At 37.7% G+C, this 20,485-nt stretch overlaps 2 protein-coding genes across 3 annotated transcripts; one reads left to right on the forward strand and one right to left on the reverse strand.

Annotated features, from left to right (window-relative positions):
* Positions 1-1,470: 1,470 nt before the first annotated feature.
* LOC311281767 (F-box only protein 2-like) lies at positions 1,471-7,155 on the reverse strand. 2 transcript variants are annotated; one of them, XM_084395000.1, is made up of 6 exons: positions 7,061-7,155; positions 6,410-6,474; positions 3,164-3,287; positions 2,735-2,830; positions 2,514-2,652; positions 1,471-2,225 (listed from the first exon to the last, which is right to left on the reverse strand). In XM_084395000.1, exons 2-6 carry the CDS (start codon positions 6,444-6,446, stop codon positions 2,091-2,093), a joined length of 531 nt encoding a protein of 176 aa, XP_084251126.1. In that variant the 5' UTR covers positions 6,447-6,474; positions 7,061-7,155; the 3' UTR covers positions 1,471-2,090. The 2 variants fall into 2 exon arrangements, with proteins under 2 accessions (XP_084251126.1, XP_084251127.1); XM_084395001.1 differs by having other exon boundaries at positions 6,410-6,471; positions 7,061-7,091.
* A 2,704-nt stretch (positions 7,156-9,859) lies between these two features.
* phf13 (PHD finger protein 13) lies at positions 9,860-20,203 on the forward strand. Its single transcript, XM_084395338.1, has 5 exons — positions 9,860-10,067; positions 10,815-10,855; positions 13,461-13,562; positions 16,835-17,525; positions 17,897-20,203. Exons 2-5 carry the CDS (start codon positions 10,817-10,819, stop codon positions 18,121-18,123), a joined length of 1,059 nt encoding a protein of 352 aa, XP_084251464.1. The 5' UTR covers positions 9,860-10,067; positions 10,815-10,816; the 3' UTR covers positions 18,124-20,203.
* The last annotated feature ends 282 nt before the right edge of the window (positions 20,204-20,485 follow it).

The following is a 20,485-nucleotide window of genomic DNA, read 5'->3' on the forward strand; positions in this document are numbered from 1 at the left end:
TTTTGTTTAAAATTTGGTTATTAAAAATCTTATCTTGGAAAAAATATAAAATGATTTATAGCCTTATTTCCTGCATCCCACAGTCAGTATACGCTGATAGAAGGGCTTTTCTCAAATAAGACGCCCTCTTGGTTTTTCAATGCAATACATGTTACATTCTGACCTGATTTTAGATGATTTTAAGCTTTTCACACTACGCTTAACCCCTGGTTATCATCGTTCTAAACCCTGCTTTTAACCCCGGGTAAACCCTTGGTTTAGGAACGTACAATGTGAAACATTAGTTTATGAATGACAAGGACTAATTGTTAACCTCGGGTATAGTATGAGAGTATGAGCAGTGTAAAACGTGAATAAAGATAACCCAGGATTCCGTTTCCGTTTAAGATAACCCATTCTTAGATAACCCTAAGAATTACCCAGGGTTAACTATTTCAAGTGTGAAAAGCCCTTTTTTGAGGAGACTGTAGAGCCAATGGGTGAAGCTTGACGCCCAGCTCCCGCTCACTGGATGGTAATGGGTGGAGCTAGAGGGTCCAACCACACCCCAACCCTATCCATAACTCTTTTTCTAAACATAACTCCACCCATTAGGTCCACAGAGGTGGAGCTGGACTAGGCCAAGCTCCACCCATTGTGTCCAGAGAGGGGGTAGAGGACGTCATTTGGATCTGCAGTGAGCACCACTTGAGAACTAACACATTGGCTGTGTCCAATATCGAATACTCTTTTTAGTAGGTACTTATTTTGAATAATGAATTACTTCACGACTGCTAAAAAAGTATGTTTTACATAGTATAAATGTGTGTAGTATGAATGTAATCCGGACGTACTATATTCGCCATGTTGTCATTATCATGTGACCAACCAGCGTCAGTTATGTTGCTTCATAAATCCTCTCCCGTGGCCTCATGAGTTAGTAAAGTGCCCATCGTACGCACACTTCAGATTCTCACAGGAAGTAGTAGGTCATCCGGTTACTTTTTTGAGTACTGTGAATTCTGACATACTTCTGTCACATACTGTTTTTCTCCTACTGTATAGTGGGGAAGTATGCGATTTTGGATGCAGCCATTGCCACTTTGAGTTCCTTTAGACACGCCCCTCTCCTTCTGCTCCAATCAGACCTCTCTTGTAATTATAACAAGCAGATGTAAACGTATAGCAGTATATAGTTTGTGGTCAGTAAAAAAATATACTTTATATTTTTTTTTTAAGGAATTATTCAGTAATGATGCATTAAATTGATCAGAATTGATAATAACTTACTGTTCATCATGGAATCCTGGAAAAATGTTTCACGGTTTCCTCAAAAACAGGAATTAACAACTGTTTTCAACATTGATAATAATAGTAAGAAATGTTTCTTGAGCAGCAAATCAGCATATTATAATGATTTCTGAAGGATCATGTGTCACTGAAGGAATACATTACATTTCAAAATACTGTTTTATTAATCAAATAAATGTAGCCTTGGTGAGCATAAGACACTTCTTTCAAATACAGTGTAAATACACTTGTCAGTTGAACTCTTAATGGCACAGAAACAGAATGTCTGGGAAAAGTGTGCCTAAGGTCTTCAGATGGTGGGAGGTTTGGCCATTTCCTCATCAGACCTCAACTTGCTCACTTGTAGTCAGATGAAAAAAGCCATTTGATGTTGCCAGTTTCCAAGTCATGATATAATAACGCAAATGTTTCAATGCAAGGAAGGTCAGAAACAGATAATGTTTTGCCATTTATTTATTATCATTTTTTTATGTGGAATGAGCATGATTATGACGTATTTGGATTTTATACCACATTAGAAGATGCTAATTGCATATAGAATCTCTTAAGAAGAGATGTAGCTTGCAGGAGCATATAGAGGTAGTTAGTGGTTGAGCAGAACGTTACTCTAAAGTTCTGAAAAAATAAAGTCTAATCTAGATAGATGCTTTTTTAATGCTTAGCATTACATGTTTATCCTTTAGCTATTAGTGTTACACTTGGTTAGTATTACACTTAGTACAGCATGTGCAAAAATAAAAGCAAGTTGCGAGAAAGTCTTTTTTTAGGCAATCAATCATATATTTTTGTCTGATTGGTGTTTAGAGGTCTACTGTAACAGAGCTCCCAGTAACTCTCACTCCATACCAGCCTTTCCAATACTTGGTGTCTTGACCGCCATGTTCAAAAGAGATGAAGCGTAGGCCCGGGCCGTAGTCTGTGAATGTGTGGCTCACCTGTGACAGAAGTGATCAAATAGTGTGTTTGCATGCGCAAAACTGGGCTAAAGAACAGGGCTAAAGAAATACAGGGCTAAAGACAGGGCTAAAGACAGGGCTAAAGAAATACTTGTATGATGTAGAACCTAAATATACTATATAACATGTAGAATAAACAGCTTTAGGTCATTGATATGACTAGTGGTTTGCATAACATTTGTTTTCTATTTTCCTATTCATTTCTTTAAAGCTTTTAAGTGGGTATATTATGTCAAACTGGACTGGACTTAGATTCTTCACTCATACCTTTCTCCAAGAGCAGTCGTCACAGTCAGGGTCAAGGGTCACGTTATCCGGCTTAAATTCTTCAATGACCTCTTGACTTTCATCAAGTAGGGTCACCGTGAGCTTATAAATGCACCCACAGTCTGTTCGGCTACAGTACCTAAACACTCAAAAGAAATCACTGAATGGACAACGTGACGAAACAAAATTCCTGCCATTACGTCCACAACATCAAGGCTTACCAGTCCTCCACAGTGACAGCCGGCTGTGCGATATCTAAATTTTCGGGGTCGTAACCCTCCTCCAGCAAGTCAATCACTTGTCTTTTTAGACACGGCCTGGAACAGCGGACAGAAAAAGACACGGACACACACAGATGTACAATTGATGAATGAGTAAGTGAGGATAGGAGCAGGCTTCACTCAATGTATATACTTATAAACTTTAAGAGTGCTGGCCTGGATAATTAGAATATGTAAAGTAGGAGAGAGGCCGCACTATGCATATATATACACTTTTATATACAATTGATGAATGAACAACACACACTGAAACACAAGCAGGGACAGTGTGAAAAGTGAAACACACATGGATCCTTTTTTCACCCGGCTCTTTTAAAGACTTTATTTTCCTCAACCTTGCCTATTCAGACACTATTCATTCTTTCTTACTCAAAAGAGGTGCAGAATAATTTAGTGATTGATTCGTCGTTGTGAGTGTGTTCGCAGTCCGTCATGTCCTCGGACCTCCACTCGTCGCCTCCATTCATTGTCAACTCCCAGTGTTCCAGACCATCTGGTGAAAATACATGTGACAACATATTAGATACATATTAGGGAGGGAGGGAGGTTGGGCATGCACCTCCGTAAGATTTTTTTTTGAAACAACCCCTTAAACCAGTGGTTCTCAATTCCAGTCCTCGTGACCCACTGCTCTGCACGTTTTGTATGTCTCTCTTATCTGACACACTCAGTTCAGTTCGTGGAGTCTCTCTTAATGAGCTGATGATCTGGTTCAGGTGTGTTAAATAAGGGAGACATACAAAATGTGGAGAGCAGTGGGTCACGAGGACTGGAATTAAGAACCACTGCCTTAAACCATGACTTCTGGCAAGTTTTGTGGATAGAAATGGAAATTGAGACATACAAATATGACATACCATCAACAGATTCAAGGCATGATTATTGCAGCACGACCTTGAACTGGTCACAAACAGAAGCCTTGTAGCCTATTCCTCAGGTCTATTAGCCTATTTATAACTACCTAATAGTGTTGTCACGGTACCAAAATTTCAGTATTCAGTACCAATACCAGTGAACACGGTTCTCAGTCCCAATTTCGCAGTCCATACCACTTTCTACTTTCCACAAGCGCTTGTTCTCCCATGGCGTCTGTCGTTGCTATGCAACAATGAACAGCTTACCGCGCGCCTACATTTGAAATAACGAATTTGCACGCGCAAAAAACGCGCAATGTGAACTGCCCCTTATGGCAACGTGACATTAGCCTAATCGAAAATATTTCCATATGTGGCTCTTTCCTCCTTTCTAGTCAACAAGTCGATTCAGAGCCACCGCATTAGCAGCGCCGCCGGTCGCCATGTCTTAGTGTTTTTAGGTGTGTAACGTTAAGTGAATGTCGTGATATTACTGATCATGTGAAGATTTTGCAGCGGCACTGAAAATCCTGAATACATTGTAGGGGAAACACTGAGATATTTAGGTGGCTACTGATCTGATAGCAAACGAGTTGTACTTCATCTGAAACTACAACATTTAAACAGCATTTTATATTCTTTTGTGTTATGCATGCAGTATGACGTTTTAAATGAGCAGTAAGTGATTTCTGAGAAACACTGTTGAAAGTGGATCACCGTAGTGTCATCAGTGTGGATCACTGTAGAAAGAGAGATGGCTGAGAGACATTACAGAAGAAAATTGGTGAGAGGAATATCACTGGAAAAAGTTATGATCAGGCAAGAGCTTTGGGACCTGTGTTAATATTAGAAAAGCTTTCCAGTGCTTAATACCCAAGTTTGTTTTGTTGTTTCTGCTCCATACGTGAGTAACATTGGCATTGGCTAAGCGCTTTTTTGGGCGTTTTGGGGCTTTTTTGGCCTTTAAAATCTAAAGTAACATTCACTCCCAATATAAAGCTTGGAAGAGCCAGGATATTTGTAATAAAACTCTTAATTGTGTTTGACTGAAAGAAGAAACTCATATACACCTAGGATGGCTTGAGGGTGACCACACAAAGACATTCTCAACTGAGCGCCGAATCAAGGTGACATCATGGAAACGGACACTAAGAAGAAGCGTGTAATACTTCTACTTTCGTTTAATGCCAATTTACATTCTTAGTGCATATCATCACCTATGGGGCAATTGTGCAATCATTTTTGAATCTTATCTTTCTTTAATCAGTTTTTTATTACTGTGAGCATGAATTATATTGTTTGTTTGATGCTAAATATATACATTTTTATATTTAACTTTCAAACTTTCAAAGATAATATGACCATATAAGTTTATATGTGTCTGTTTAGCCATTTTACGTCCACATTTGTTGTGAGATGTATCACATATGCATTTTATTATAGAAACACATTACATAGAAAATGTCCCATTTTCATTCAAAAACCTTTTACTATGGCTATTTACATACCCTGAAAGTTACCTCTATTTTTGGAACTGAAAGTTGAGGTTATTTGCTTACTCTGAGTGAACTTACCCAGTTAGGTTGCATAACCTGCTTTCTGGAATACCCTGCATGTGTGCTGCTGGCGACTAACAACCAACTTTTGCTTGTATGTACTCTTGTGTACTGTATGTAAAAAAAATTGTTCTTCCTTGTCATTCGTTCATTATCTTCATTTTATTTTGCGCTAAGCATTATTTTGCTTCACTTCAGATATGATACATTTTGGGGGAGGAGCAATGAAGCGAGGGGTGTGTTTGTTTGGGTTGATTTCAAATATCAACAGTGCTTCTCAGAAATCACTTACTGAACATTTTTAATTGAATACTTGTACTTTTAAAAATATATTTGTCACACTACAGGGCTGTTGTGTACTGCTAAAGGTGATTAAAACTGGTTTCCCTTATGCATTGCCTTCCTAAAATCAACCTTAAAGGAGAACTCCGGTCAATTTTAACATTGAGCTCATTTTTTTGTACATTTGGAGTGCTGTCAGTACAGAGAACAACGACAAAAATCGGTGTTGCCTACACCGTGTTATCCTCGTTTTAAAATTAGTCGATTGTCGAGTTCACGCGCGTGATCATAGGTACTAAACCTATGCGCGTGAACTCGACAATCGATTACTGTGGACTACAGGATGTAAATACAGGTATGTGCGCTGGCTGAATAAACATCATTTTTTATATATTTCTTTCACATCTACTGCAGTCAGATTCACCCGCGTTCACTCAGAAGGAATCACTCACATGACCTGTGCACTTGTAATGACACATCAAGGATGTTAAGAGGCTAAAAGCAGGTTTAAAACTTGCCCCATTGAAGTCAACAGGGTGCAAATTTTAAAACGAGGATAACACGGTGTAGGCAACACCGATTTTTGTCGTTGTTCTCTGTACTGACAGCACTCCAAATGTACAAAAAAATGAGCTCAATGTTAAAATTGACCGGAGTTCTCCTTTAAGGTTTGGGGTTGTCGATGTTGAAAACAGTTGTAGTACTTAATATTTATTTTGAAACCGTGATACATTTTTAAGGATTCTTTGATGAGTAGAAAGTTCAAATGAACAGCATTTATTTGGAATAGAACATGTTAAGACAGTATAAATGTCTTTACTGTCACATTTGATCAATTGAATCCATCCTTGCTGAATAAAAGTATTAATTTCCTTAGAATTTTTTTTAAAATGTGTAAATAAATATACATAAATATAACTTACCATCTCCATTAGGATTTTTTATAAGGTTTCCAGACATTTTGTTGAATCTGCTTTTCCAGTAACTACTAGAGAAAAAGGGCAGATAAAAAGTGTAAAGAGTGATTTTTTTTTTTACACATAAAAAGCTTTTTAAACTGTTCATTGCTGTGACTTTTGTATTTTGTATCTCTTAAACCTCAGCAATCCTTTGTATCATTCATACGCCTGGGGTTGATTTCATTTCCTGGATGCTGCAGTAGTGCTTGAGTATTGGATTTCAGAAAATTCATTGCCAGGAAACCATGCATAAATTAAAGCCCACTATTAATGCAATGCTAAAGCCGACAACTTTCAACATAACCATTAATTATAAAGCAGTAGTGTTTCTTTTCATTTGAATTAGAAGCATTTGCTCAGTGAAAACAGTGTTCTTTGGGGTTCAATTATAATGTTAAGTTTTATATATGCAAAAAGCAAACAGATTATTTTCAACCTTCATTCTGACCCTATGTCTGAAATGGTCTAGCTTATCTCTTTACAGTAAACCGACTCATGTTTCTTGCTGTAGAAATGTTATAAGGAAGGAGCCTCTGCACATAGATAAAGTAAAGTAAATGCATCAAAGCACACACATAAAAAGGCAATGGGTCTTTTAAACTGTCCAGTACTTACAGTGAGAGTCTGTCCACTCAGCTGAGCCCAGTGCTGTGTGTGTGTGTTGGGGCAAGGACTTCCTGTAATATGATCTCTCTGCAGAACTTCTCTGATTGGCAGAATGAGGCACATGGGTCTTCCTACATCAGCAGCAGTATTGTCTGACACTTCTGCAAGCACATTGTCTACATTAGCACAAATGTCACTCAATTTACAGAGGAAAACCACAGCTGAGCTGACATACAGAAAACAGAGGCAATCTTCAACAGCCAACACTATAATTCGTGAAGGGTGGAGAGAACTAATAATCAAGCCTTGTCAAAACCTCTTCATTTTTCATGATGCTAAAATCCATGTCAAAACTGTTAAAGGGGTCATAAAATTTTTATTTTATTATTATTATTATTTTAATGTTCTTTGAGGTTAAATTATAATGTTAAGTTTTATATATGCAAAAAGCAAACAGATTATTTTCAACCTTCATTCTGACCCTATGTCTGAAACGGTGCCTATAAAGGGATAGTTCGCCCAAAAATGAAAATTCTGTCATTAATTACTAACCCTAATGTCGTTCCAAACCTGTAAGACTTTCGTTCATCTACGGAACGCGAATGAAGATCTTCTTTATGAAATCTGAGAGCTTTCTGTCCCTCCATTGACAGTTATGCAACTACCACTACTACCACTAATCCATATGAATCGAGCGGTTTAGTCCAGATTTTCTGAGGCGACATGATTGGTTTATGTAAAGAACAGATTTAATTTAGGCTTTTATTCACATTTAAACATTGATAAGCGAACATACATTTAATTTCAACCTAACCTGCTTGACACGCGAGAACAAACCTCATTGGTTTTCGAACGTCAAGCGAACACACTTGAGCTTCCGTTTACCACAACTGATGTGTGAGTTGATGAATGTTTAAATGTGAATAAAAGCCTAAATTCAATCTGTTTACCATATGCAGTGATCATGTCTCTTCAGAAAATGTGGACAAAACCGCTCAATTCATATGGATTAGTTTTATGATCTCTTTATGAGCTTTTTGAAGCGTCAAAGTGGTAGTTGCGTAACTGTCAATGGAGGGACAGAAAGCTCTCAGATTTCATCAAAAAGATCTTCATTTGTGTTCCGAAGATGAACGAAAATCTTACAGGTTTGAAACGACATGAGGGTGAGTAAGTGATGACAGAATTTTCATTTTTGGGTGAACTATCCCTTTAAGGCTTGTTAGTTGTTATGATTGGCTAAGGTCACTTCATAGACGCTATTGAAATAAACCATCCTTTTGTTTTCTGAAGCTGGGATATTTCTAAAGTCTGTACAGAGAGCCAAACGAGCTGTTTAAACTAGAAACATCAAAGCGAATGTTCTTGTACTCTTTCATTTGTCCTGTTGTCGACAAACTCAAGTGTGTGAAGTACGTCTGAAACTGAATGTGCATCTGTATACTGTATCTAGCGTAGAAAGCGTAAGTGATTATAATAGGTTCTATTGGCTCATGACCCGATGCGACGCTCACATCCAGTGTAGGCAAATGTTAGCAATTAAGCGACTGAATGCCAGTGGGCGGGGCCTATGATGCGATGATGTAAAACTATTCATCGATGTCTTGCTGTCATATGCAAATGTATTTGCTCATGTGACGTCACAGATCTCGCAGTATCCAAACAAGCCATTTTTGGAGCTTGATTAAATAAATGCTTTGTTTATAATGAGGAGGACGTTTTAAGCTATGACACTTGCAGGATGTTTTAATGGTATAAAGACACAGTCAGAGATCAAGATCAAGGCAAATTTTATTTCTCATGTCATGGTCCCTTTAAATGTTATATTTGCATAATGGAAGAATGATTCATATTTGCACGTATTACGAACAAATACAGAATTATATTATTAAATGAGACATTTCATTTGAGATTAGTTACCTGAGACAGGTGCACCTGCTTACTTTTTTTTTTTTTTTATATTTATGATTTACTTTTATAAGAACTATAATTTGTTTAAAATGACCCTGTGTGAAATAATGTAATACAGTAATGCTAATAAAACTTTTGAGATGAACTGAAGTGAATTGGGCAGCTGAAAGAAGGATGTGTGATAAAATAAAAAGTAATCTGAGCTGATCATTCTGCTGTCAAAGGGAAAATTATTGAAAAGTGAGAACCTACATCTTGATTTTGGTTCTGTAATAATAATGTATAGATCACAATGTGGCATAAAAAAGAATAGTCTGAGTCACGTTGTCATTCAGTGGCATGTCATTGGTTTCTAACTCATGGTTCATTAACACTGTCATTATAGTGATTATTCAGATCTAATCTCTTTTACTCAGAGATGCTGTAAATTACTTTGTTTGGAATACAAACATATCTAAAACATGACTAATTGAATTTTCTATAAATAGATATTAATTTATTGTTGGCATACGATGTGTAAATATCAGTTTAAATTTGTAGACTGTAATTTTGCATCATGTGTTTTAGACTGGAGTATGCAAGTAATAAATTATGTGAACTTTTTCTGCTAATATTTATTGCAGTATTTTTCTCTTTAAAAATATCTAAACATAATCTGACAGTTAAAGTGTAAAATAAATTAGATGTGTTCTGTAAATAAAATTTAGACACTCAAGTCAAAGACGTACACAGTAACAAACTCATTTTTGTTTTGTTTGAAAAGTGTATTTGTGCTGTATTTCATTTAAAAATAAATATCACTTGGGTTTGATTTTTTTGTTATCTGATGTCCTTCTAAGTGTATAATATACACATTTTAAATGAATATTATATTTCTGGCCAGTAAACTAACCTATAGATGGGTGATTCATATTTGGGGACTTTTATTTTGGCAGATTAGCAGATCTGTCTGTCTGGGTTTCACCCATCACAGCTTCATCACATTCGGACATATTTCATCACTGTTTCCCATCACTCCTGCCACTGTCATCGCCAGTTTTTCGATCCAGGATAATTATCTGCCTCTTTACCGTCGCGTGGTCCACTATCTGTGTTTCAGCAGCAGGTAAACGTGAATAAAACACCATAAACACACATCAGTCACAACAATGTTAGCATGACGGCTAGCCAATTAGCAAGTTCCAGCAGGGGAAGAAAAAAAGTGGATCAACTTTTGTTTAAAGACATTACAGTTCGAGCTAGTTGAGTATTTAGGTGTGCAATATTAGATATTGGTTATAATTGGAGTGTTATGGATGATATGGTGTTATTAAACTTAATAGATCAGGTCTGTAGTGCTAGCAGGCAGGCTAAATGAGCTCGAAGATTGCCCATCAAAAATATTAAAAACCATATTTGTTTTTAATAAAATAACCCATAAACATAACATATCTTTCAGATGAGTCCAATTACAGATGTGAAGATGAATGTATAAAGTAGTCAGATGAGTTAAATGTGTTTTTGCAGTTTATTTAGGTGTGGAGATACGTGACGTGATTCTGTGCATTATATAATCTCATAAATTATTTTAAAACTTTTTCATTAGTCTGACAAGATTCATCTATTTAGTGATCGATTAAACTGAACAGTTATTCTAAGGTTTTTAATTAACTGTTTGGTCCAGTCACGTTACATTGTGTGAAATGCTACAAATCATAACTGATAGAATGCTCATTATGCATCATTACAGGAAAGTGTAATTCGATATAATTGCATTTATTGTGTTGTTATGACGATATATGTGTCATGATGTGAGTCGCTTGTTGTTGAAAATGTGATCATAAACTAAAACAGTTTTTTTTTTACACTATAGAAATGGATAACAGCTCGACGACTTGTCCATTTGACACACAGGTAAAACATATTTTGAGTTTCTAATTTTATATATGACGTTTTTAATTAATATTATTTTACATGATTTTGCTGTAGGAGTACATTTCGTTGTCATCTCAGTATTTCCGCATGAATATGTTTTCATATTAATCCTCTTTGGATGTGTAAGTTAGCTTAAAATAGGCTTTCCTCGTTGTACTGTACGCAATGTATGTATCGAAAATACATTGGTAAATATTTATTTACCAATTTGATCTCTGGTTAGAACTAAAGTCATGAGAGGAAGTGTCATTGTTTTTAGGCTATCGCAGTAGAAATGGCTGGCTAACTCATTAACGTTAGATTCTGTTAAGTTGATTAAATTCAAGTATTTTCTTCCTCGTTTTCACAGCCTTAATAAGATAACACTCGTTTACGTTCTCTTTTTGCCTGTGCATGGAGTTGCTAACAAGCCTTTTAGCCTTCGGTCACATTAATAAATACGATTTTACATCAAAGTTTTAGTTTTGTTGTATTGTTGATGCAAACGGCGTTCCAGTATATCAGGCGAATTCAAATTGTTGTCGATCGTGTAACTGAATGACGGTGATGATGTGTCATTAGTTATCGAATATATGCACAGTTGACAGAGCCAGTGCGCGAAATTGCGAATGCGCATGCGCGCACATTGCTTCACTCCCCAGCGTCTGGTTGAGAAAGTAAAGCACTGTTTTCATTAAGAAATTTGAATGGTAGTGGATGGGCACTAAAATGTTCTTTAGGCATGATTTGTTTGTTGTAATTATCTGGTGGAGATTTCTTTGGAGAATCATGGGTAAAGTAGTTTTTCACCAGGAATTCTGTTAAACATGGTTATTTTAAAAACAAGTTGAAATAATGTTGGCTGATGGCTTCAACAAAAGCAATTGCCATTAATTAACAGTCTCATAGCTCACTGTCAGTCTGTTTTTAAAGGGTTAAAAGTCATTGTTAAAATTCAGTTCCCCTTTGGAAAAAAAAATAATGGGATTTTGAGTTCTGCAACCTGACTGTTGCACTCTATAAATAGACAAATACAAGTAAACTGTTCTGTGTTGATTCTCCTGAAAAGTGCAAACACTTTGGCTCTCTAATGCATTCAAAACACTGTGTTTGTTTGAACATCACGACCAGCCCGACAGAGCAGTGACTCAGCTAATGACCAATGGCCTGTGTTTGGGGTGGGACTACCCATTTGAAAGCAGTCATTAGTTGTTGTTTTTAATCCATTTGGTGGTGTTAGTGATGCAGAAATTACACATTTTTAACTAATGTAATCCTGAGTCATTTTGTTTCATTTTTTACTCTTTCAAACTTGGTTTAACATGGTACACTATGAAACATAGGTTTAATAGTGTTCCGTGATTGTACAAACTGCATTGATATTTAATGAGGCATGCATTGCTTCGTTTCTGATTGGCTCTCTTTTGCTTAAAGGCAGGGTCGGCAGTTTTTTTTCCTTTTTTTTTTTTTTTTAAACTTTCTTTATATACCAATACATAATTAAAATGTAAGTACTCTGAAAAAGAGAGTATAAAAATCGAGTGTCTGTAGTCCTCTCAGGGCGCAATAAACACAGCTACTTATTCCATTCACTCCCACCCCCTCCCTTCTGGGCTCCTTCCAAAGCCACGCCCCCAAAACACATGAACGCGCGATGCCGACCGCTCAGCTGAGGACGCGTTTGCCAGCGCCGAGCGGAGAGGAGCGCAGTGCATGTAGTGACATCATGTCAGAATCACATGTAATAAAATACCTAACTTTATCATTATGAATATAAACAACTAACATGCCTGTTAGTACTCACTATCAAGCTAGCATATCGATACTGGTAAAGTTTAAAATATATTGAGTTTGATTCGGTAACGAGCTAGTAACATAAGGCAAAGCTAAAAACAAGTTGCATTGATACACGTTTTCCCATTACCATCAGTTACACTGTGATGAAGATGAATTTCGTGTAAGATTCATAACATATACGGTGTTTTGCATGTAAGAGCTTCCACGATGAATGCACTGTTGGCTCTGATGAGGACTAACGTTACACTCCGGAGACAAGTAGCCTACCTTTCTACCTTTCTACCTTACTAGTTCCTTTTTTTTGCCTTGTTTGCCTTCGCTGACTGTATATGCAGGTACTGGGAATTTTGACTGCTCTTTCTCTGCCATAATTGTGATTCTTCCTAGCTTCCGTGCCTCTCTCCGTGCCTCTTCCCCTCCTCGAGTCAAACGGGTGCGCGCATGTGGGCAGCTCCTGTAGCGGCAGGGGTGGTAGCCATGGTAGCGAGGGAGAGTGACAGTCGCCCAGCCAATCATTTCATTCGTTCCGAATGGAAATAAGTAGCTGTGTTTATTGCGCCCTGAGAGGACTACAGACACTCGATTTTTATACTCTCTTTTTCAGAGTACTTACATTTTAATTATGTATTGGTATATAAAGAAAGTTTAAACAAAATTTGGAAAAAAAATAAAATTGGGCATAATATAATGCTGAAAGTGGTGCTAATGCTTTTAAAGAGTGTGAAATGGTGCTCTAAAAGTGGTATTAACCTTGTAAAAATTTAAAAAAGTATATGTTGAAATGACTACTTTCCTGTTTTTATTGCAGGGCTACAGTTCAACATTTAAGCGTAAACGAACAGTGGAAGATTTCAACAAGTTCTGCACATTTGTGCTGGCATATGCTGGTTATATTCCGTATCCACAGGAGGTGAGTATTATCATGTCTTAGTGATGTAACTGGGAGGAGATTGTGGTAAAAATGATACTCATTGTGCTTGTACGTTTGCTAGAAAGTTCTGTCAGTGTTGCAGGGTGAAGCGGCCTTGCATTTCCTCAAGATCGCTCAACGATCTGACACATCCGACCTCCAGAGGTTCCTATCCTTGGCAGTGGTGTGGCACTGGGTGCTTTTTCTTTTTTTTTTGGTGGCACGACCCCTTATGAGCTGCTTTGCTGTTGACGCTCTTGTTTGATCCACAGAAATGGTGGTGGCTCTTATGTCACGGCCGCTGAGAGACATCTCCCTCCAAAAAAACCTCAGCCCTCCCTCCCAGGGTAAGAGGGCCACTCAAGTCTCCTCATTCTCATCTCAGACCCTGTCTCTAAGTGCCATTCTTCACAACAGCAGTGTGTGTGCATCCACAAACACTTCAGTTTCAGGACTTTCCTTTAATGGATCCTTCAATGGATGGAGGCTAAATCGCGGAAACTCTGTTGCAGGGAAATGCATGAGGGCCGATAATAGCTCCAAGTGTTCCAAAACCTAGTGAGCTGCCTGCTCTCTACATAGGCTGCTGCCTTCTAAGCAAGCATCCTAACTGCTAAAATAAAGTGCATGGGACATTCAACTCTCAATTGACACTTGCATGTTGTTTAAAATGAAATTATGTAACAAATATTGGGTAAAGTAGTCAGTTTTGGGTGCCAAATAGTCATTGAGGAAGGATGAATGACGTCACACCAACATGGTGGCACCCTGGTAGATATACCAAAGACTATAGAATTACACAAGACGCATCACTCGTATTGTTTTGAATGGGAAAAAGTGCAACGCTCAATATGGCGGAATAAGTCCTGCCTTCTAAATAAGAGCTAATCGTTAAAAGTCAGTCAGACTCGCGCTTCCACTGCACATCAGCTTGATCCAGCCTGAAAAATTACATTTTCTGTCATCATTTGAGACAGTTGTTGTCAGATTTCATCGGTGATTTTAAATATGAAATTTAATCGTAAGCTTGCTTGGCGAACAGTTTTGGAGTATTTGATGTTCCCCCATTCAAAAAGATAGGAGCAGCATTTGCATGCCTGAGAGGCATTTCAAAGATGGCCGCCGAGTGGAATTACTTGTCTTAAAGGGACTTTGGATATACTCAAAGTGATAAATACATTCACTTTTAAGCAAATAAAAAGCTGCGCAGAGTTAAACTTCTTACTTTTAGGATATAAATGTTTATTGAAATTGGTGTGTAAAACCCAGTGAATTATTATTTTTTTGGTCTTTGTTGTTGACAGTCAAACACTGACCAAATGGTACAGTTGCTTTTTTGTTTCCAAGTCATCTTCTGAGCATAGGGCATAAACTTCCAACTTTATGGTTAGAAATTGCAGATATCTAGTAGAAATACACAGTTCAGTCATGAAAATATAGATGGTGCTAGTAGCTGGTCAATCTGCTTGCAATCTCATCATTATCTATTGGGCACAGCTGATTGGTTCCTGCTGTATCAGTAGCCAATGAGATTGCTGTTCAACCTTCAAATACTTGGTCAGCATTTGCTGTAGAAGTTGCAGTGCGCTTTCAGAAACCTTCCACCTTCCCCAGCTCCACCTGTATAAATCTGCTACGGGTAATTCATGTACGCTATATTGCATAGCAGCAGCATGTCTTACTTCCTCACAGTTGTGTGTCGTGTGTGTGTATTGTTAGTAGCAAGTCCCGTACTTGCTCTGCAGCACCAACAGTGTAGCAGATCTATTTCGCCAAGACCGAACATATAAACATTGTCATATCCTTTTTACCATGCCAAACACTAAGAGAGTTGTCATGACAGAAATATCCTACTTTAGGCTTTTGTTCTGCCATTTTGATTGAATTTGAGCTTGTTGCAATGCATTCTGGGTATGCTTTCTTTGTGAATATATCTTTGAAGCTAGCACTTTTTGGAACAGCTTTCATGTCAAAAAATGTCTGCTGTCTGAAATGATGTCTAGGTAGGCAACTCACTATGTTTTGGAACAGCTAGTGCATTCATAATGTTTTCACATCCTTTCAGCTTATAGAGTCTGTGTTTTTGGAAAGATCATTTATTCTTTATTTGCTTACTACTTGCTTTGTTTTCGCAGGCTACTCAGCACAAAGGAGACATAGCACTTCATAGCACACAAATAATGATGGCTTTAATAACAAAGAAACAAACAGTAAATGAGGGTATAAACAAAAGTAAGTGTAGACAGAGATGGACCCGTGAGAAATGCTCCAAAATAATCCACCATTGATGTGGGATCCATGTGTTTCTGAGCTCATTAGTCGTGACTAAGAAAGCTGATTAAGGTTTGACAGCAAAATGAGGGGGAGGTTTTAAATTCTCTGAACATACAGTGGAAATTCATAAACCTGCCATTTTTGTGCCTTATTTTTACAGCGTGCAGTCATTCTTGGATTTCATTGTGCAGGCGCTTGCATTTCTGATGACCCGTAATTTATGTTTTTCTTAGGTGGTAGCCATTAACTTTAGGAGTGACTCTACAAAAGCGTTGCTTGGTACTTTGCTTCTCTTACCCTGGTTTGTGATAGACATTTTTCTTTTTACCAGTTGGTGTCTGTCGCGTTCATGTAATTTTTCATGTAATTGCTTGGCTTTTAGTGCTAAAACACTAAACTGGTCAATTGATCTAATAAAGAATTGTTGAGATTTTTACTATTACATATTCTTACATTTTAGCCTTTATCAGACTCTCTTTCTCTCTCTCTTTCTCTCTCTCTCTCTCTCCCTCTCAATATATATAGCACTACTCAAGCTCAGATGGCTACAAAATTTTATTAGCAATGTTTCTTCAGGCTTGAGCAAAACGTTTCTAATAAAATTTCGTAATGATGCAATTGTGAGTAGTGTGCGGGATTTATACATTTTATATTGGACTTTTATCCAATGCACCTACAAATGTTTCGGGTGTGTGAGGCACTGTATTTTCTATTTAGTCTTTATCAAACTGCAAAATGTGAAATGTTTCATCTTAGAGATCTTGATTTGTAGGCAGTTTCATCTTGCGCCAGTGTGGTCTGCATTTCTTGTCATTACAAATATTGCTCCATAACCAGCAGGATTTGTGGGTGTGGATGATTTTCACCATAAGTCTTTGAAACATGCAGTGAAGTTATTTGGTCACTGTTTGCTCATCTTCAGACTTCAGACCGATGTTTCAGTCCAAGAAATTCAGTGCATTGGTGGTTAAAATAGTGTTTTCTATTGCTGTCCACAGGAGGCACACTTGAGGAACAGCTCTAGTCCTCCTAACAGCACCGGCAGCACTGCAGACAGTGACGGATGGGAGAACCAGAGGCTGGGATGTGACCTCTCGTCCCCGGACGAGCCCCCACCCAAAAACCGCAAGAGCTTCGCTGGATTCAAGAGACCCGCCAGCGAGGATTCAGAGCCCCAGAAACGTCCTAAGTCAGCAGGTCTTCTCCTGGAGGGTCGAACGAAGGCTGACAAGGTGAAGAAGAAGAAGAAGAAGCTGAGAAAGAGTAAGGATGAGGAATTGAGATCTTTCGCTCCATTTACTACTCATAGTGCTGAAGGTGAGATCGGCAATTTTGGATGTACCATCAAAGAAGAACCAGAAGATTACTTCAGCATCTCTGTACCCACCGCTGGCATGGGTAGCGACCAGCCTACGCACACTGGCACGTGTTCAAAACCTGCCTATGGTTCACCGGGCACCGCAACGTGGAAAGAGGAGCCTGATAATGGCCGTCCATGCTGGGACGGTTTTAAAAGTTCGGGTCCAGAGTCGGAGGATGTCGAGAAACCCTCACAACCTAAAGAAGAGTCCATAGTCTTGAAAGTTGAAGGTTTTCCTGGTAAAAGGACTGTGGTCCGCCAGGGAAAACAGGTGGTGTTTAGAGATGAAGATGGATCGGGAGACGATGAGGACATCATGGTTGATTCAGGTAAGAAGAAGGTTTCCTCTTGTTGTTGTTGTCTAGTTTGCTATTTTTAAAAGTAGAGGGTAATCGTATATATATCGTATTAAAATTGCAATCGCAATAGGTTCCTCTTGGAGTTTGGCATTGTCAAAAATACGATTGCGACAGCAATAATTTCCTCTTGGACTTTGTCATTGTCAAAAGTAGTTAGTAATCGTATGTATTGTGATACGATTGTGATCACAATCATTTCCTCTTGGACTTTGGCATTGGCAAAAGTAGATTGCAATCATATTACGGTATATATGCAAATGCGGTCGCAATAATTTCCTCTTGGAGTTTGGCATTGTTCGCGATCGTATATATATTTGAATTTACTGTCTTTCTCCTTGCAGATGATGACTCTTGGGACCTAGTGACTTGTTTCTGCATGAAGCCGTTCGCAGGGCGGGCTATGATCGAATGCAACCAGTGCAACACCTGGATCCACCTTTCATGTGCCAAAATCCGTAAGTCCAACGTCCCAGAGACGTACATCTGCCAGAGGTGCAAAGACACAAAGTTTGACATACGCCGCTCCAATCGCTCACGAGTGGGCACTCGAAAACACCTTCTCGACTGATGCCGCTCCTCTCGTTCACAGAAACTCGTAAAGTTGTCTTCTTAAAGAGGAGACTCAATGAGTACGGAAGAGGACCTGCGTCACGTTTTTTTTCGGTTCCTGTTTTTAATATTTCTCACCTTCCTAAATGTTTGCGTCTGGCAATCAGTACTCAGATGATGCATTAATGAGAGCAGATTTCCGCCATACGGACGGCTGGAGTTGTGACGGTACTTGCCTGAAGGTATTACACAATCAGAGTTGTGCTGGAAAGAAGGGATCGGGGTGTCGGATTGCAACTTTTTTTTTAAGAACAAAGTGGTAGCTAGAGATGCCCCTTTGTACCCATAGCTTTCAAAAGTAGGTGTATTTGTTAAAGTATGTATATTCTATGAAATAACCGTAAGATATTAGTTTCAAGGTGTTTAGACTCGCCATTTTGTGTGGATCTTTTCTGAGACCACCAAATGTGTATGAGGCAAAGAGTTCTGTTTGTTGGATAATGTTGATCGAAGTTTTCGTCAGCAGTCACTGATGCTTTAGAGTGAAACATCAGAAACGGTTCATGCTACATTGTGGTATTTTTCTCTTTTTTTCTTTTTAAAGAACATTGAAACAAACAGATGATAACAAGAGACTGTGTTATTTTGATTTATGAAGCCTGATAGTTTCTGCCTTTTTTTTGAACAAGAAACTTTTTGTTTGCATGTTGTAATATTTGACTAAACTGGTTATTTTTTCATGTCTTTTTTTTCTGCAATTAGATGTAAAATATGTACATTTTTTGATAGTCGTTACAGGTTAGGGAAGGGATATTTTTTACTGGGGTGAATCTCAGAATCTTACAAAACACATGTCACATTTCACCCCATTTGATATGTTGGCATAAATGAATACTATTTTTAGGAACATAATATTTTTTTTTTAACTTCGAATTCAAGTAATGTTTCTGGGTATTTTGCTTTTTTTTCCCCCATTATTCTCAGTGGTGATTCTATTTATACTGTCGTGACTGTAAGAAAGTAACTTTCTTTATTTCTTTAATTTTGTTTTCATGAAAATAGTCACACAATGCAATTTTTGTGGTGAAATATTACCCTGGCGTGTTCTTGTCAGGTTCTGTGAGTTTTACTTAACTGCCAAAGGGAAGAACTTTTTTTCTTTTCTTTTTTTTTTTACCTTTATATACTGAAATCCTATGGCTTTCTTAGTAGTATTCATATTAACATTCAAAGCAGTGCCAGTGTTTGATCTACAAATCTTGGCTCTTCAAAACTCTCTGGTGGAGCTTGTTAATAGAAGGAATCATTCATGAGGGTGTATTTCTTGCTAACCACTGTGACCCGTCTAACCTGGTTATTAATCGATGAGTCTGGTTCATGTTCATAGGCATGCTCAGATAAAAATGTGATTGTGTCCTATTAGCTGTTAAAGCCCCATCAAAAAACATTTTTTTTTATTTATTTTTTTATCTCATGTGAGTTTGAAGTCATTTCAGAATGTACTGTTCTGATTGATTAGATAAACACTGCAGAGAAGATATATTATTTGGCACTTTAGTATGGATATTTGCAGAACTTTTTGGTATATGTTAATGTAAATTTAGACAAATAACTCTGATAGTTCATAGTTGTGAAATTGGCCTCATCTTATTTTCTAACGAGTCAGTTGACTATTCACAGTGATATTTTTTTTGTGATGCACATTGAAACTGGATATTCTTTAAACCCTTACTCTGGGTAGTTTGTCTTCCCATCTACGGACATACTGGGAAGGTGTAATTTGCAGGCCTAGATTAAACAAGCTATCTGTTCATTGTTTTGTGGAAAAAAGTGTCGCTTGTAAATTGAATTGCTTATGTTGCTGCTTTCTTTTTTTAACCATTTATTAAGGGTTCATGGATGATGGTTCTGTACATTTTGTTGTATGTAGTATGATGTTAATATTTCAGGGCTGTTTGTGCAAGAGAGAAGAACCGCTAAAGTTTGAGCTTGCACTGTTACGCTGAGGGAGATTCTGAGTCCAATGAAAAGAAAGAGAGAGATGTTTCTGTGAAACTTCATGTAAACTTGTAAATAAAGAGATGATGATTTTAATGACATTTCATTTGAGCCATATCATTCTTATGTAGAAACTGTAATATATATTACATAAAGAAAATAACTGTAGAGGTCAGATGAAGTGGTTTTCATCACTTTTTATTGTTTAAACTACTCTTTAGGTTGACAACATTACATGAATACATGTGTAAGGTTTTGCATCAGATAGGAATGTAACACCGTTTTCTTTCAGAGTTTAAAAACGTGGCTTGAACATGAACATGAGATATGTTAAAAATTGTAGGAGACATGCAAGGTATAATGACAGTACTGGATAACAAACC

Source organism: Rutilus rutilus (assembly GCF_951802725.1).
Source record: "Rutilus rutilus genome assembly, chromosome: 22".
Classification (NCBI taxonomy): Eukaryota; Metazoa; Chordata; class Actinopteri; order Cypriniformes; family Leuciscidae; genus Rutilus; species Rutilus rutilus.

What these genes read in the sequence shown, in the direction of transcription:
- LOC311281767 (XM_084395000.1), bottom strand. Translation starts at nt 6,446, where the DNA reads ATGTCTGGAAACCTTATAAAAAATCCTAATGGAGATG. An exon ending in AAAAAATCCTAATGGAGATG is followed by an intron (nt 3,288 to 6,409) that starts GTAAGTTATATT and finishes TATTTTCACCAG; the next exon opens with ATGGTCTGGAACACTGGGAG. An exon ending in ACGACTGCTCTTGGAGAAAG is followed by an intron (nt 2,226 to 2,513) that starts GTATGAGTGAAG and finishes CTTCTGTCACAG; the next exon opens with GTGAGCCACACATTCACAGA.
- phf13 (XM_084395338.1), top strand. Translation starts at nt 10,817, where the DNA reads ATGGATAACAGCTCGACGACTTGTCCATTTGACACACAG. An exon ending in CTTGTCCATTTGACACACAG is followed by an intron (nt 10,856 to 13,460) that starts GTAAAACATATT and finishes TTTTTATTGCAG; the next exon opens with GGCTACAGTTCAACATTTAA. An exon ending in ATATTCCGTATCCACAGGAG is followed by an intron (nt 13,563 to 16,834) that starts GTGAGTATTATC and finishes TGCTGTCCACAG; the next exon opens with GAGGCACACTTGAGGAACAG.